The 15,057-nt window shown below is 48.8% G+C and overlaps 2 protein-coding genes across 4 annotated transcripts in view; one reads left to right on the forward strand and one right to left on the reverse strand.

The window, feature by feature from the left end:
- GRHL3 (grainyhead like transcription factor 3) overlaps positions 1-15,057 on the reverse strand; it is a 97,360-nt gene that overhangs the window by 41,140 nt on the left and 41,163 nt on the right. The gene's annotated exons all lie outside the window — the stretch shown is intronic.
- Positions 9,367-14,102, forward strand: IFNLR1 (interferon lambda receptor 1). Of its 3 annotated transcripts, none has more exons than XM_085081140.1 (7): positions 9,367-9,650; positions 10,266-10,389; positions 10,617-10,798; positions 11,158-11,300; positions 11,690-11,846; positions 12,191-12,309; positions 12,506-14,102. In XM_085081140.1, the coding sequence occupies exons 1-7, from the start codon at positions 9,476-9,478 to the stop codon at positions 13,409-13,411; spliced, it is 1,806 nt and encodes a 601-aa protein (XP_084937266.1). In that variant the 5' UTR covers positions 9,367-9,475; the 3' UTR covers positions 13,412-14,102. The 3 variants fall into 3 exon arrangements, with proteins under 3 accessions (XP_084937266.1, XP_084937267.1, XP_084937268.1); XM_085081141.1 differs by having other exon boundaries at positions 10,266-10,380; XM_085081142.1 differs by having other exon boundaries at positions 9,543-9,650; positions 10,292-10,389.

Consider the following 15,057-nt stretch of genomic DNA (forward strand, 5'->3'; position numbering starts at 1 on the left):
ATAAAACTGCAGATATGTAATCAGTGCTCAAACAGCCCCATTCATCTCCAGGAGAAATCTGTAACATGCAGGGTGGGAAACAACAAAAAAATTAATTTTCTATTTTTGCTCCAAAAGAGGGGGGAAAACTTAAAGTGAATTTGTCTTTGGCATTTATTTCTTTTAAATTTAAAAAAAATTCCCTTAACATTTTTTTCCTGATACACTGTTCATATAATGGGGGTAGTACTGCTCAGGCAGAGTGGTGACTTACCCAAAGCCAGACTGGGGAGCAAAACCCAATGGTTTGATCCATGAAGAACACAGAACTCCCTCTGCCATACTGACGCTCTTATACTGATAAAAATACAGCATTTAATGGCACTTAGGTAATGGCCTTGGGGGGCAATGTCCCAGTGTAAGGCATTCCCAGGCTTTCCATACAATTCTGCTTTGGGCTGGGCTGTAAACTAAGCCTGAAAGGTTCTTTCAGAGTTTTCCCAGCAGAACCACTTGGCAAAGCACAAAGTTGCTCTCCCGAGGCTGAAATAACTCTTCCCTCCCTGGCCAACCCTCTGGATGCTCACAGTCACTCTCCTGTCAGGTAAGCCAGGCTGGAGAGTGTGAACAAACACCAGCAGGTTCAAACTGCCACATTTCTGCACTGGGGCTCAGCAGAGCTCAGGGCAGAGATCCAATGTTGTCTTTGTGTCTACAAACCCACCGTAAAAAAAAATAAATAATGCACTGAGAGCTGATTTTTTTAATCCTTTTTTCCTTTCAGGAAAGGTTAGAACTGAAAATCTGAGGCCCCTTTAAAAACTCCCCCTGGATTATATTTGCAGGCCAGATGGCACTTTAGATTTCATTTGATTTTCTCAAGACGTGACATTTTTGTTGGCTCAGGTAAAGGGAAGGTGTCTCCTGCCTTTCTAAAGATCTTGGCATGCATGAGCTCCCCAGAGAGCAGACACTGCCCTGCCCTGCCCACCAGAGAGGGTTTTGTGAGAGGGGAAAGGCTCTTCCATGAAGAAAGAGCAATCCCTGGGGTAAGGGCAGAGCGTTTGGCCCATTTGCTGTCAGATTCCACGGGATCTGTGTGAAAACCAGGCTGTGAGCAGCTGTGTCCTCCTCCTGTGCTCAGCATTTCAGTGGGAATGTCCAGGACAAGGCTGGTTCGTGGTTGGGCTCCTTCCCTTTTCCTCATTTTCCACCTTCCCCACAGCTGGGAGGTGCCAGGGGACACTCTGGGTGCCACAGCTTGGGGACAGGACACATCTGGTGGCAGCGGTGCTGACATTCCACCGAGTCAGCTCTTTCCTAAAGGACAGCTCCAGGAAATCCACATTGCTACAAATCCCTGCCTGCTGCACAGAACCAGGAAGAATGATCTCCTTCCAACAGGCTGGGTGAGGCTCTCCTGAGCTGTTGCTCCACTCTCCCCACTCTCAGAGGCCACAGAACTGTCCTTTCCTCTCCTGCTGAAGGCACTGTGATGTTTGGAGGTGTTTCCCAATGGTCATGCCAGCAGCCTCCTCCACTTTCAGCATCCTCCTCCACTTTCAGCATCCTCACTCCTCTCCCAAATAGCTGAAGGCTATGAAAAACTCTGAGGTCCAGTGGTGTCAGTTCAGGTGGATTCTGAAATTCCTTGAGCTTGGTGGAAATTAAGGGAAATGATCTGAGCTCGTGAATGGGAATAATTTAAATAGGTCAGTAAAATGGCAGTGAACTCCAGGCAGATGCTCCAGTTCAGGATCATAACCAAGTAATTTAATCTGAAACCAGTTTCAATTAAATTTTAGTAAATCCAAAGAATTTTAATTGGATTATTTGATTCTAATTGAGTCTGTAGGGACCACTCCAGTTATAATGGAATCCAAAGGGATTTAAGTAGCTCATTTCAAATTCACACTTCTAAGACACTGCCAAAGGAAGGCAGGAAAACACAATGGGAGAATAACACAAAATGTTCTCAAAGAGGGGGAAAAAGAAAAGTGCAGAATCCCAGAATGGTCCAGGTTGGAAGGGACCACTGATAAGCACCTATCAGGTGAAGCTGGATCCATCAGGAACCAGTGACAGCAGGGAAAAATGACCATCCTGGCACCTCACTGAGCTGGTTGTCCCCAAGCTTGGTTATAAAGATTTCGTGTTCCTCCAGGTTACCACCAGACACAACCCACACCATCCTGCACAACACATCTGTATAAGAAATGTGTATTTTTAATGCAAACACACTCCTAGGAGCACAAAGGCACCTGGGAAGACATTTCCTCATTGCTGCCTGCATGTACCCAAGTGCCATTAGCACTAAAGAGCTTGGGAAGAACCATCCTTCTGGGTGGAGGCTTGTCATGTCATCATCAGGGGAGATTTTAGAGTGATTCTCAGGGATCAAGACCTCCCATTTCAAATCTGTGATATTTCACACTCCCAGTTCAGCTGTGAACTTGTAAAATCACTGAAGAAAGTGAAAATCAGGCCACTTTATCACCAAACGGAGCACGAATAGGCAATTTCCCTCTCAGCCTTGGCAATGCCCCTGCTCTCAGTTAACTGAACTCTTGAGCAACTTTTTGTCTCTGACCATTCCCAAATTGGTTTCTTACAACATCAAAACTGATTTTCTTTCAACTTATCTGATAGAGTTAAAAGAAAACACCCTGGCAATGCCACTGCATCACAAGGGAGGCTTTGATCATGTGGAGCTGCCAACGCACCTTGAAGTGTGTTAAACACATCTGACTTGGCTGATTGCATCTGCCTCTTCCCATTAGGTGTCCCTGCGAGGAGCCACCCGCGGGGAAGGGGCACAGAGTGGGGGAAATGACCCGGGCTTGGGTTCCTGGGCACTCCCTGAGCATTTTCCTAGGAGGAACTTCAGGACTTTGTGCTGAGCAGGTCACCCAGCTCAGGTGAAAGTGCATTTCTGCATTTTGGGAAGAGCAGACCTTTGCACTGAGGTTATGAATCTTCCAGCAGTAGGAATCCTCTTTGGGTGTTCATGCAAACTCCAGGGATGAGGTTCAGCTCCTTGGGTAGCAGATCCATGTGGGTGATCCAGAATTCCACTGCAATGTTGGGGATTCATCCCTCTCACCCCTGCAAATGATGAAATCAGCTCTAACACAGCCAGAGCACAGATTTTAGACTCAGCTTTGAAAGATTCAGATGAGGGGAGCAGGTAGGAGTGGGAGACACACTGCTGATGAAATGCTGACACTTCAACTCAATCCCTGTGTCTCAGAACCCAAAATTTGGTGAAAAATAAAAGAGTAACCCATTTGCATCAGAGTTTTCTTTCCTGATATTGGTTCAAGACTTCTCCCAGTTATCCTCTGCAGCAGGAAACACCAAGGCCACCCCATCCCCTGCCCTCTGGGAATGGGATTCTGGCTTTGTAGGTTATCTGGGGTGGGGGAGGAAGCAGGGGAGGAGAAGGCTGGGGTGCCGTGCAGATGATTCTCATTAATTTTGGAAGGAGTTATAAAAAGTGAGCTTGAAAGTCTGTCCTAAAGAGAAGGATTCAGCTGATTGAGAACTCATCTGCCTCTATCTCTTGGCTAATCGTGAATGCTCTTCTGCTGTGTCACTTCAAAGGCCCAGCACAGCTGGGAGGGTTTTCATCAAAGCTCCTGCATGTCTGGGGGAGGTTTTCCCCCCCATGAATATACATCACTGGAGGCTCCTTTTCCCAGCTTTTCCCATGCCTCTCTCTGATTGATCCTCATTTCATTCAGATGAGCTCTTCCTCTCTGGATGGCTAAAGGGCAAGAGACAGCTCTCTCCAGAGCTTTCCCACTCGCCTGGATGCCTCTCCGAAGATTTTCCTCTCATCAGAGTGGGGGAGGGAGGGAGCTGTTCAGACAAGAGATTGAGCCTTTAAATTAAATTCTTGTCATCTGAGGGCTGGGCCTGATAGCAGCGGGGGTGGGAAGAGTATTCTCCCAGTATCAGGATTCTGGCCAGATCCCCGTGTGGTGTAAATGTGCCACGGACTGATCTCAGCAGTGCTGTCATCAAAACTCTGGGCTGTCAGAAGTGCCAGGCAGTGGTGACAGCAGCATCATGCCCTGTGTGGCTGCCCCGGGGAGTACGTGAGCTCCTCAGGATGGGAGCACAAAACCAACCCAGGCTGGAATTGCTCAATTCCCCTCTTTTTTCGGTGGGGAAGGGCAGCTCGGTGGAATTTCAAGCACTCAGCCACCCTGAGCCGGGCTGGGATTTCACAAGAGCGCAGACCCTGGGTGCACCCAGCACGTGTGAAGGGCTGCTGGAAATCTGGGCCCCTCCGGATCTGGGATGGGAGCTCAACCCCTCCTGGAAATTCTGGGCCTGGTGCCACTTGGTTACAGCACGTCTGTCTGCTGGCTGGGGGCCAAAGCAGAGCAGAGCAGCCGCAGCTCCTCTGCCCTCCACCCTGTCATTGCTTGTTCCCCAGGGCCAAAGTGACCCCAGCAGTGCCAGGGCAGGACATTGCGAGTGCTTTCTGACACCACTGGCAAGGTTGGGCCACAGGGTGATGCTCCTGATGGATTTTTTATAAAAATGTTATGAATCTCCCGTGTGGTGACACAGAGAAATGGGAGATTATGGGAGATTATCAGAGATTATCCACGGCTGGTTGTCCAGTGAGATCTTTCCCCATTCCAGTGGAACCCTCAACAGTCAGGGACCTCTCTGGTGGCAGAACTGCAGAGCCACCAGCCAGTGCCACACTTGTGTCCTTTCAGTCTCCTCTCAGCTCAGAGTCCCATAAACCCCATCCTGGACCTTCACCAGGAAGGTCACACCAGGTCCCCAAGGATGTGTCACCCTCATGGGGACTCTTCCAGCCCCATAACCTCCCCTGGCACCTATAAATCCTGTCCTGTTCCCTCCACAGCAAGAGCCCCTTGGAGAAGCATTCAGCTGGGTCAGTTGTGGTGCTTTATGGGATCAGGACCTTCCTTCCCCCCAGACAGGGATGGGATTTTCCCTCTCCAGTCCCAGAATAGGTAATTGGATTGTGAATGGTTTATCACTTCTTTCACTGGGGTGTGTGGCTGGATTCACTTTGACACAAGCCCCTTTCTGATTTGCAAGCTGGCAACAATAAAAGGGAGAAGTCTTTAATTAGTTATTTGGCTAATTAACTTTTACAGCACTGCATAGCTTTGGCATCCAAATACTGCAATGCAAAACACTGCAAACATTCAAAGACTTCCCACCCCACCAGGAAGCTGCTGCCACTGGTGGTTGCGGGGGAAAAGCATCTCCCAGGCTTGGCCAAGGTGCCTGGAAATCCTCCCTGGGCTCCCTGCACATCCTCCTCTGCAGGGAACTCATCTTCTCCTGATGATGTTCCAATTAAAGATTCATGGCATCCCCATGTTATGGAATCATGGAATCTTTAAGGGTGGAAAAGATCTTTAAGGTTGTTGTCAACCCAGCACTGCCACCACATTCTCCACCTGACCATGTCCCCAAATGCCACATCCACATGATTTCTGCACACTTCCAGGGCTGGTGACTCCACCTCTTCCTGGACAGCTTGTTCAATTGCTTTACAACTCTTTCAGTGAAGAAGTTTTCCTTAATATCTGATCTAAAACTCCCCTGGTGCAACCTGAAGCTGTTTCCTCTTGTCCTGTCACTTGTTCCCTGGGAAAAGACTGAAACCACCTCACACTCTCCTGCCAGGGAGTTGTAGGGAGTGAGAAAGTCCCCCTGAGCCTCATTTTGTCCAGGCTGAGCCCTCCCAGCTCCCTCAGCTGCTCTAGCTCTTTCCCCAGCTCTATTTCCTTCCCTGGACACTCCAGCTCTGTGCCACACTCCTCCTTCCTGGTGTGTGCACTCACTTTGGTAAAATCCATGCAAGAGAAAGTTCATCTCCCTTTTGCAAGGGCTGTGCAGAGATCCCTGCTCCCTCCTGCCATCCAGGGCAGTTTCACAGCCAGGGCCAGTATTCCAGCACCCCAGTGCCCCGAGCCAGGAGAGAAACCCCTCCCAGGGGGTGACATCAGATCCCACGGCGAGGGAATTCTCCCAAAGCTCCGAGTGCTGTGATGACCCCCAGGAGCACCGTTTGGCCCAGGGAGTGCAGCAGGCAGGCTGCTGGAATGAAGCCTCTCTCTGTTGGAACATGCAGGGTCCCCAGCAGTTTTCCCACGCTGCTGGGGGGGAGTGGGGGTTTCGGGAGGCTCGGTGCCCCCGGGCCGTTCCCGTGGGGCTGGAGCTGCTCCTTGTGGCCAAGCACGTGTTTCCCTGGCTGTGCTCGGCAGTTTCGCCGGCGCTGCGTGTCCAGGCAGGCTCCCTGCCTGCTCCCTGCCTGCTCCCAGCGGAATGGAAAGGCACCGGGAAGGGAAGGGACAGGTTTCAGGGAAAGCCAGAGAAGCAGCTGAAAACAGGTGATCAGCTGGAGCCCACTGGGTCATCCAAACATCCCGGGGAAAAGGTTGTCTGTGATCAAGGCAGGATCCAAATTGCCTCCTTTGTTGTAGTTTGGACTTCAAGTGATATCTGTTTAACTGCTGTATTTAACTGATAGTGGTAGAAAAGGATTCTGCTCGTTGGCAGAACTCAACCAAGCACAACCCTTTGCCCCTTCCTGTGCCAATCCCTGTGGGATCTGGGAATCAGCTGAACTTCCAGAAGTCCTGCCTTTGCTCAAGAGTTGTGCCTTTAATGTTACACAGAAGGACTCCAGATGCTGTGTTTGCACACCACAGATTGCACCCAAAAAGCTGCAGGTCCTGGCCAAGGTAAAGTGGAGCCAGCTCAGAGCTGCAGCACCAGGAAATGCTGCTGCCAAGGGGAGCAGGGCCCTACCAGCATCCCATAAATGTGGCCTAAATAGTGCCCCATAAATACTGACCAACAGGCCCAGGTGTCCTTACAGGATTACCTGTACTCTCCTCACCTTTAGGAGCAGACTATTAAATGCACAGACTCTTTAAATCGTGGCCCTTGTATCAGGAACTGTGTCAGCTCCAGTTGCTGTGTGCAGGAAAAGACCCAAGTTCCTGTAAAAACCCTCCCTCAGAAGAAAAAATAAAGGAGATTAAATGATTCATAGCACTTGTATGGGGAAAAAATTTATGGGTTTGTTTTTGCTTTTGGTTTTCATTTTGAGTCTTTTCAGACTCAGTTTAAAAACAAATCAAGCCCATTCTGTTCTCTTCCTCCTGGTGACAGGTTGCCCAGATGCCTGTCTGGGTCAAGGGGACACTGCTGTATTTTGTTTTACCATCTGGCATCACCCAGCTCTGCAGATTTTTTAACCTCTTCATTCTCAGTAGCATTTCATCCTTTGCTAATCCCATCATCTCCCCATATTTGGTTTGTGAACCTTCCAGAATAATTCCCCTCAAATCCAACCATCAGCAGCCTGTGTGTCAGAGCTGTTCCTGAGCAAGAAGAGGAAAAAAATTCCCCTGCTGATGCACAGAAGATCAAGTGCCACAGTTCAAAGTCAGAACTAAGCCTCCAACAAAGATTTCCCAGGATAGAGAAGAAGGTTCAAACTCCCCAAAGTCAGGATGGGGTTGGAGCTGCTGGAGGTGACAGTGTCAGGCTGTCCCTGGGATGTGTCTCCTCCTGCCAGAGCCACAGGGTGGGGATGTTTCCACACTGGGAGTTCCTGGATGGCTCAGATGCCATCCCACAGACCTGCATCAGCCAGGGCAAGGAAGGGAGAGCTGGGTGCAAGAACTGCCCAAGTTGTCCTCTCAGGGTGGGAAACTTGGGACATCCCAAAGCACAGAAAGGAGCACATCCTTTATCAAGATGGAAAGGACCACAGTGGGGTCAAACAGGGTCATCCTTAAGCACATTTAGGATTGCATCCAGGTGGTTCTTGGTTAAGAATATTTGAATATTTATGCTCCATAGGAGTAAAACAGTGGGAGAACAGAGGCACAGCTGCATGATTTGCCCAAGGATGAAGGGTGTTATCAGTCCTCTGCAGCAGCACCAGCCCTGCCTGTATCCTGAAGGCATCACAAGACCCCACAGCAGGGTCTCAGAAAAATGGGTACAGCCCTGTGTCTTGCCTGTCACACACGGGTGACAGTCTTGCTCCTGCCAGCACCCAATCCGTTCCCTTCCCGGGCACCCCCGGGCTGAAACAAAGGCTGGAGGGACAGGAGAGCCAAACCCTGGGTGTGCTGTGCCCACCTGAGCCATGAGAGGATGCTCTGGAATCTCTCCAGGCCACGCACAGCAGAGGTTTTAGCGGTTCGCCGAGTTTTCCAGGCGGTGTCGCTTGGAGAACAGGGTGCTTTGTTTGACAGGCAGCGACACCTCGTGGCATCGGCCACCCCAGCCCGGAGGGGGACAGCGACACGGCGGCTTCTCCCGGGACAGCTCCGCAGGCACAGCGGGTTCGGTGGAGCCCAGAGCTCAGCGCAGATGTTCCACAGGAAATGATGATGGTGATGGTGATGATTGATGATGACGATGATGATGATGATGATGACGATGATAAGATTCACCTCTTGCAAACGCTTGCTGAAAATCCCAGTCACCTTGGAGAGAAGCTGCCTGCGGGCTCTCAGCCAGCCCTTGGCCCTGGCACTGCTCCCGATGCTGTCCAGGCTGCTGCAGGAGCTCAAGAGCAGTGTTGGGTGTAGCTCTGCAGTTTGGATGCTGAAGGGGAATAGACCCTCCAGACCTTTCCCTTTGGCTTTTTCCTTATAAAGGGTCATAGTTATTTTTTGGCACAATAAAGAGAAACTCCGTAAAAATTAAATTAAATTAAACAGAGGTAGCAAAACAGCTACGGTAATAGAAACTTGTGTAAGAAGAAATGGAGATTTTTGGAGGAAATTGTGATTTTGTACCAAGAGCCTGACACTCCAGCTACAGCAAGGGGCTGTCTGCTGGGCTGGGAGAGTTTTCCATCTGGAGAAGACCTGGGAAAACCCCTTTTCTCTAAGCTGATACAAATCTCCTGCGTGGTAACTTCATTGATTCATTCCCCTTGCTGATAGCACAGGCAGGGCAGTGTCTGTGATGGGAAAGCAGCAGAGCTGAGTGCCAAACAATGCCTGATCCAGGTATTCCCCCCTTCTCTCCCGTTGTGGCTCAGCCATTCCAAGCACACACACCTTTGCCCACACTGGGAGGAGGCAGATGTTTCCTATCTCTGCACTTTACTCCCCCAGCTGTAAAATACAGCAATTCCCTCACTCCTGAAAAATGTCATGAGAGAAAGTCTTTGTTCTCCTGTAAACACCAGGCTCCCACAGCACCCCATCCCACTGTGTTTATTGTTGCTAGGTTATTAATAGATCTCTCCTGCACTGAAAGCTTATTTAAGTCCTATTAATATTTCACAGCCAGCCAGGTAAGTAGCAAAGGTCGGTGTTTTAAGGAGGTGCTCTTTCCCCGTGGCAGGGCTCACCTGTGCTGCACTGGAGGGCGCAGTGCTGCAACCTTTACCTTGCCTTTCCTCCAAAACTCACTCCTGCTCCTCTCCTGCAGGGCTGGACCAGGAAGAGAGGCAGGGCGCATGTCTGCAGGTCCTGAACTCCTCAATCCTCTGGAATTCACACCGCTTCACAAAGGCAACACCATGAAAAGGGATCAAGGAAAGACATTGATGACAAGTGGAAAGCTTTACTTTGCCGTGTGTGGCTGGAGGGTGGGAACCCTGATGGCTCTGTGCCTTCTGCAGCAGGCTCGAGGTACGTACACACCTGAGTGGTACTTTTCCTTTCACTATATGGCTCTGTTGGTAGGAGGAGAGATCAATTTTAATCAGTTTAAATGGGAATGATTCACGTAAAGGGAAATATTTCATGGTAATGAAGCAACAGTTTAAAACCTGTCTATGGAAGGTGTCTTGTTGAGAGTTAGTGATGGACACAGCGATTTACTAGGAAAAATAGGGGCAGGAAAAGATACATGTTGAATTCCTGGTGGGATCTGCTTTTGAAGGACTGGGATTGAATGAGAAGTGTGGGACAGCCATGTCCACCCCGTCCAGGGGAGAGCACAAGGGATGCAGGTGGAGTTTGTGGGTTGTAAATCAGGGAAATGTGAGTGGCAAGCCACTCGAAATTATAAACTAGATGGTTCACACAAATGTGGGTCCTAATTCTAAAAGCTATTGAGATGAAGATGTTTTATAAGAAATGAGGAAAACATTACATCCCAGCTGCTTCCACAGCCAATTTCCAGTCTGAAATTACCTGAGCTGCTCTGCCTCAAAATTTGACACCACCTTACTCAGAACCAAGTGATATTTTCTACCCACAAAGTACTTTAAAGTAATTCACGTAATTTTCCCTTTTGGTCAGGTCATGTTCAACTTCTCCCTCCCCAGAATGTGACGCTGCTGTCAAAGGATTTTGCCATGATTCTGACCTGGGCTCCAGGGGAGGGATCTCCCCCAGACGTGACCTACACTGTGAGGTATGAAAGGTAAGAGCTCCCAAAGCATGTCTGATTGAAGGGGTGGCACAGGGCATCTCTGCTGATTAATGAACCTCATAATGATCAGCCCCTCCCCAAAACTAAATATGATCCATCTGGGAAGTGTTCCAAACTCTGAGCAAGGTTTGCTCTCCACCCTCCAAAACACTCCCTTCTCTCGCTCTATAAATTACAGCACAACACGTTTAATACTTTGGTCTGGTTGTTCCTTTCAGCCAGGATCGCCTGGACAAATGGAGGAAAGTTCCTCATTGCAAAAACATTCCCAGAACCTTCTGCAACCTGACTTGTGCCCTCTCAAGCTTCTATGTTAAAGTCCGGGCTCGGGTGAAAGCGGTTTGGGGACAATTGCAGTCGCCGTGGGTGAAATCCCAGTTCAAGAATTACTATTTAGATGGTGAGTTCCTCTCAGGTGACAGCCTGGATGGAAGGACATTCCCACAAATGTCCATATCCCACAGAAACAGCATCCAGGAGCTTTGGGGATGGCAGAGATTTGTGTGAGCACAAACAGAAATGAGCTGTGATCATTTGAAAATGAATTTTGTAGCAAGTGTCAGACTTTGTTCATCAGGGCTGCAGGTGAACAAACTGGCTTCAAGCTCTCTGGGGTATTTGAGATAAAAGAAGTGCTCCTTTGCCTCCTTCTTATCCCAAGATAACAGCTGGAAGTGAGGATCAGCCATGGGAGGTGCTGCTGAAGGGAAGGTAAGAGCCAAGCAAGCCCCATTCTCACTTCTGCTCCCTCAACCACAGTGGAACTTGCTCCCCCCGTGCTGAACCTGAATGTCACAGAGAATTTCATCCATGTCAAGGCTTCCTTCCCTTTGCCCACCTGTGTGGAGAAACTCACTTGGAAGTATGACTTGAACCTCTGGGAAGCAGGATCTGAAGACAAGGTTAGTAGAAGTGGCTCTTTTTAGATGAAATGGAGGAACTGAAAGAGCTTCACATTTCTGGGCAGGGAGGGAGGGACTGGATCCAGGCCTGGAGGAAATGAACCAGCCAAGCCAGAGTCAAACCAAAGCCAGAGACAAAAAGTAGAAGTGTGTGTGTGCATCCTTATTTTTTTGGTAGTTCCCTATTTTTATCAGGAAGGGGAGTCTGCACTACAGTCAGTCCAAAGATCTGAGGTTTAAAACAACTAATCCAGGTACCACTGGCAGCATTCCCTGGCAGAGCAGAGCACAGCACAGTTGGAATTCCCACCACGGGCTAAAAGGGTAGAGAAACACCACCCAAATAATGAAAGAATCACCTTTCCAATCCTCTGTTTGTGTCTCAACAGAAGAAATATGAAGGTTACTTCAGGAAGGACACAGTGACCATCAACACCACTGCTCTCCGAGGCAATTACTGCTTCAGTGCCAGAGCTCTCTACGAAAGCATTGAGTTGAAGCACAGTGAATTCTCCCAGCCACTGTGTGTGCTATTAAACCACAAAGGTATGGCAGTGGGATGAGGGCAAGGCAAGGATTTCCAGCAAAATTAGCTTTTCAACAGGAAAAAAAGAATGGGCTGCTCATGAGGAAATTTTGGGAAAAATATGTGAGCAAAGCCTCATTTTTTCCCTGATCCAAGTAAGGCTTTGGGTGGTATCAGCATTCATTTGTGGCCAAGGCTCTGACTTAGAGTCTGATCTTAGGCAAGTCTGTTCTCCTTTCTCCACATTTGAAACACAAAATCTTGAGCCCAACATTTTCTGAAATTTCTGACAGAGCAGCTGAGTGTTGAGCCCATAATTCCCATAGAAATGCCACTCACAGGAGATTATTTCTATCTTTTTCAGGAGTGGAGTGGAAGTTCCCTTTTTTGGTTGTGATCATTCTGTTTGCCCTCCCCACCTTTCTGGCCATCTGCTGCCTGGTGAAACATGAGGCCAAGCAAAGGAAGATGCCTCAGGTTTTGGTATGACCCAAATTCTGATGTCCCCTCCTGACTCAGAATCTCTGCTGGTTTTCAGAGGGCAGCTGGGAAGGAGTGGAGGGTTCTGCACCTCTCTGTTTTACATTCTCAAGTCCCATTTTTAAGTAATCTTTCTTATATCCAAATTTTTATTTTAAAAGCATCACAGGCTCACTGTCTCATTCCTTCACCCTGACAGGATTTCTCTCAATTTAAAACTGCTGGACTAACCTTCCACTTGGAGCTCAGCGAAAAGGAATTGTGCAGTGATCTGAACTGCGTAGAGAAGCTAGTGCCACCAAGGAGGACAAACAGAGCTTCAGGAGGACACCATCTGCCAGGGATGGCTTCTTTCCCATCATCATCATCATCATCATCGTCGGAGGATGAGGAGGAAGAAGACAGCAGCACTTTCATCACATACCATGGAACTCCTCGGTATCCAAAGAGACATGTCAGCTGTCAGCCATCCCCAGCAGCACAGGGGGAAAGCAGCTTGGATTCAGGATCTGGAGGTCTCTCTGTGAGGAGTGAATCTGTGCTTGACCTCAGTGCCTTGGGTTTCTCCTTCTTTCCAGAGACAAAGGGTGAGGAGGACACCTCGGGATCGCAGGCAAACGAGGAGACATCCCTTTATCACAGCTCCTCTTTGGGAAGAATGTCCCTCACTGATGTGAGGTTCCCAGGTCCCAGTGAGCATGGACAGGATGATGGGAAGAGGGATGAAAGGCTGGAAATGACCTCCCTTCACCCCCTGATGGGGGGGATTGGTGCTGAACCTGACGAGCACCACCTGCACAGGAAAGCTCCTCATTTCTCCAGGTATTACCAGAAATCAGTTGTTGATCTGCAGGCTCAGATGGACACAACATCCCAGCCCAGTGAGGATCCCAACATCCAGCTGCTCATCCCCTTATGGACACTGCGGGTGGCAGAAGATGAAGGCATTGCAAGTGACTGTGGCAGTGACAGTTTTATGGAAGGGACACCACCCGAATCCACAGTGCTGAGTGACTCTTTTGAGACTTCAAATACGGAGGAAAAATACAATGCAAAGTTTCAATTCACAGGCTATGAGCACTCACATTACTTGGGAAGGATCTAGAGTACCCAGCAGGTCTGGGGAGTGCCTGGAAAAAGCTGGAGAGCTTCAGATATTCAGGCAAGGATCCTTGAACAAGGACAAATAAGTGATGTCTGGCCAGTCAAGGCAGATGGCTTTAGGGACACAAAAGGTGCATTTTACTGCACAGTCACCTCTGTGCTGTCCCTGTCACTCTGGTAAGGTGCTCAGGCTCTGGCACAACCTGAGCCAGCCAGGGCTGAGGGAGACAGGGACATCTCTGACCACCCAGCAAACAGGAACTGCCTTGGTGTCACCTGAGACCTCAGAACAAGGGAACTGCTGCATGTGAGTTATGAAAGGCAAAACCACAACCCAGCCCTGGCTGAAGCCATCAGCTGGGTCCTGACCATGCAGTGTTGTGCCTGCATGTGGATTTGGAGCAGATTTGGAACTGCTTCATGTCACCTTTGCTTGTCTGGAAGTGCAGAACTTGACTGGAAGTTCCTTACAGAGACTTTCAGGAAGATCTGGTTTTTGCAGGATGAAAAGTTCTCCACATCTTCCTGCAGAGATCACCTTCTGTGTTCCAACAGAGGGAACTGAAGCCAAAGTCATATGCGTGCAGCATAGTTGTTTATTTATTTTTTTATTTTATATTACTATACTTATTGAATTCGAAAATCCTCCTGCTGTGCAGAATGTCTGAGAATAATAATATTTTGATACAGAACTCTATGTGTACATGATTTTGTTTCCCACAGCTACAAAGGGGGACTGCAACTCATCCTGAAAAAAACATTTCCTTTATAACAGGACCCCATCCTGGCCTGGAGTGGAGTTCTGAGACTTCCCAGCCAGGCCACTCTGGTCACTGGAAATCCAGGATTGTGACCCTCTCTCTGGACAAAGAATCACAGAGTGGTTTGGGTTGGAGGGATGTTAAAGCTCATCCTGTTCCACCCCTGCCATGGCAGGGACACCTTCCACTATCCCAGGCTGCTCCAAACCCTGTCCAGCCTGGCCTTGGACACTTCCAGGGATCCAGGGGCAGCCACAGCTTCTCTGGGCACCCTGTGCCAGGACCTCCCCACCCTCACAGGGAAGAATTCCAGTCCAATATCTAATCTAGAGCTCCCCTCTGGCAGTTAACAGCCATCACCTTTGTCCCATCACTCCATGCCCTTGTAAAGGCTTTTTATACTGGAGGATAAAAAGAAGCCTTTGTGTAAAGGAGTCACAGAAAATCAAAGCATTAAAAGAAAGAGGGAAACACCCCTCAGCCATTCTCTGCATTCAGGAAGAGAGCTCAGATGAGGGAAGGGCATTGAGGGAGGGTATGAAAACTGAAATTTTTATAGAATTGGGAATAAAGAGGGATGATAGGAGGGATTAGGAACTGCTTTGCAGAAAGATGTACTAATTAAGGTCCTGATTAAAATCAAAAGGGGAGGTGGGAGAAAGAATTCATTCATTCATTGTCCTCTGCAAAGTGTCCTTAGGTACATCCTGCATTGTTATCCATCCAGTTCATTTGGAAGGATGCAGATGATCCAAATACAATCACCACCCAATTTCTTGTGCAATCAAGGAAAAACCCCAGGCTTTGACTTACAGGAAGCTCTGTAGTTGTGCAACCTCTACAAAATTATTTTGACATGTCCCAGCTCTGCAAACAGAGCCTGGGA

Source organism: Lichenostomus cassidix, chromosome 23 (assembly GCF_008360975.1).
Source record: "Lichenostomus cassidix isolate B80296 chromosome 23, HeHo_3.0, whole genome shotgun sequence".
In the NCBI taxonomy this organism is placed as follows: Eukaryota; Metazoa; Chordata; class Aves; order Passeriformes; family Meliphagidae; genus Lichenostomus; species Lichenostomus cassidix.

Coding starts and splice junctions, on each gene's coding strand:
- IFNLR1 (XM_085081140.1), top strand. CDS start 9,476: ATGTCTGCAGGTCCTGAACTCCTCAATCCTCTGGAATTCACACCGCTT. Junction 10,799..11,157: donor CAAGAATTACTATTTAGATG/GTGAGTTCCTCT, acceptor CCTCAACCACAG/TGGAACTTGCTCCCCCCGTG. Junction 11,301..11,689: donor AAGCAGGATCTGAAGACAAG/GTTAGTAGAAGT, acceptor GTGTCTCAACAG/AAGAAATATGAAGGTTACTT.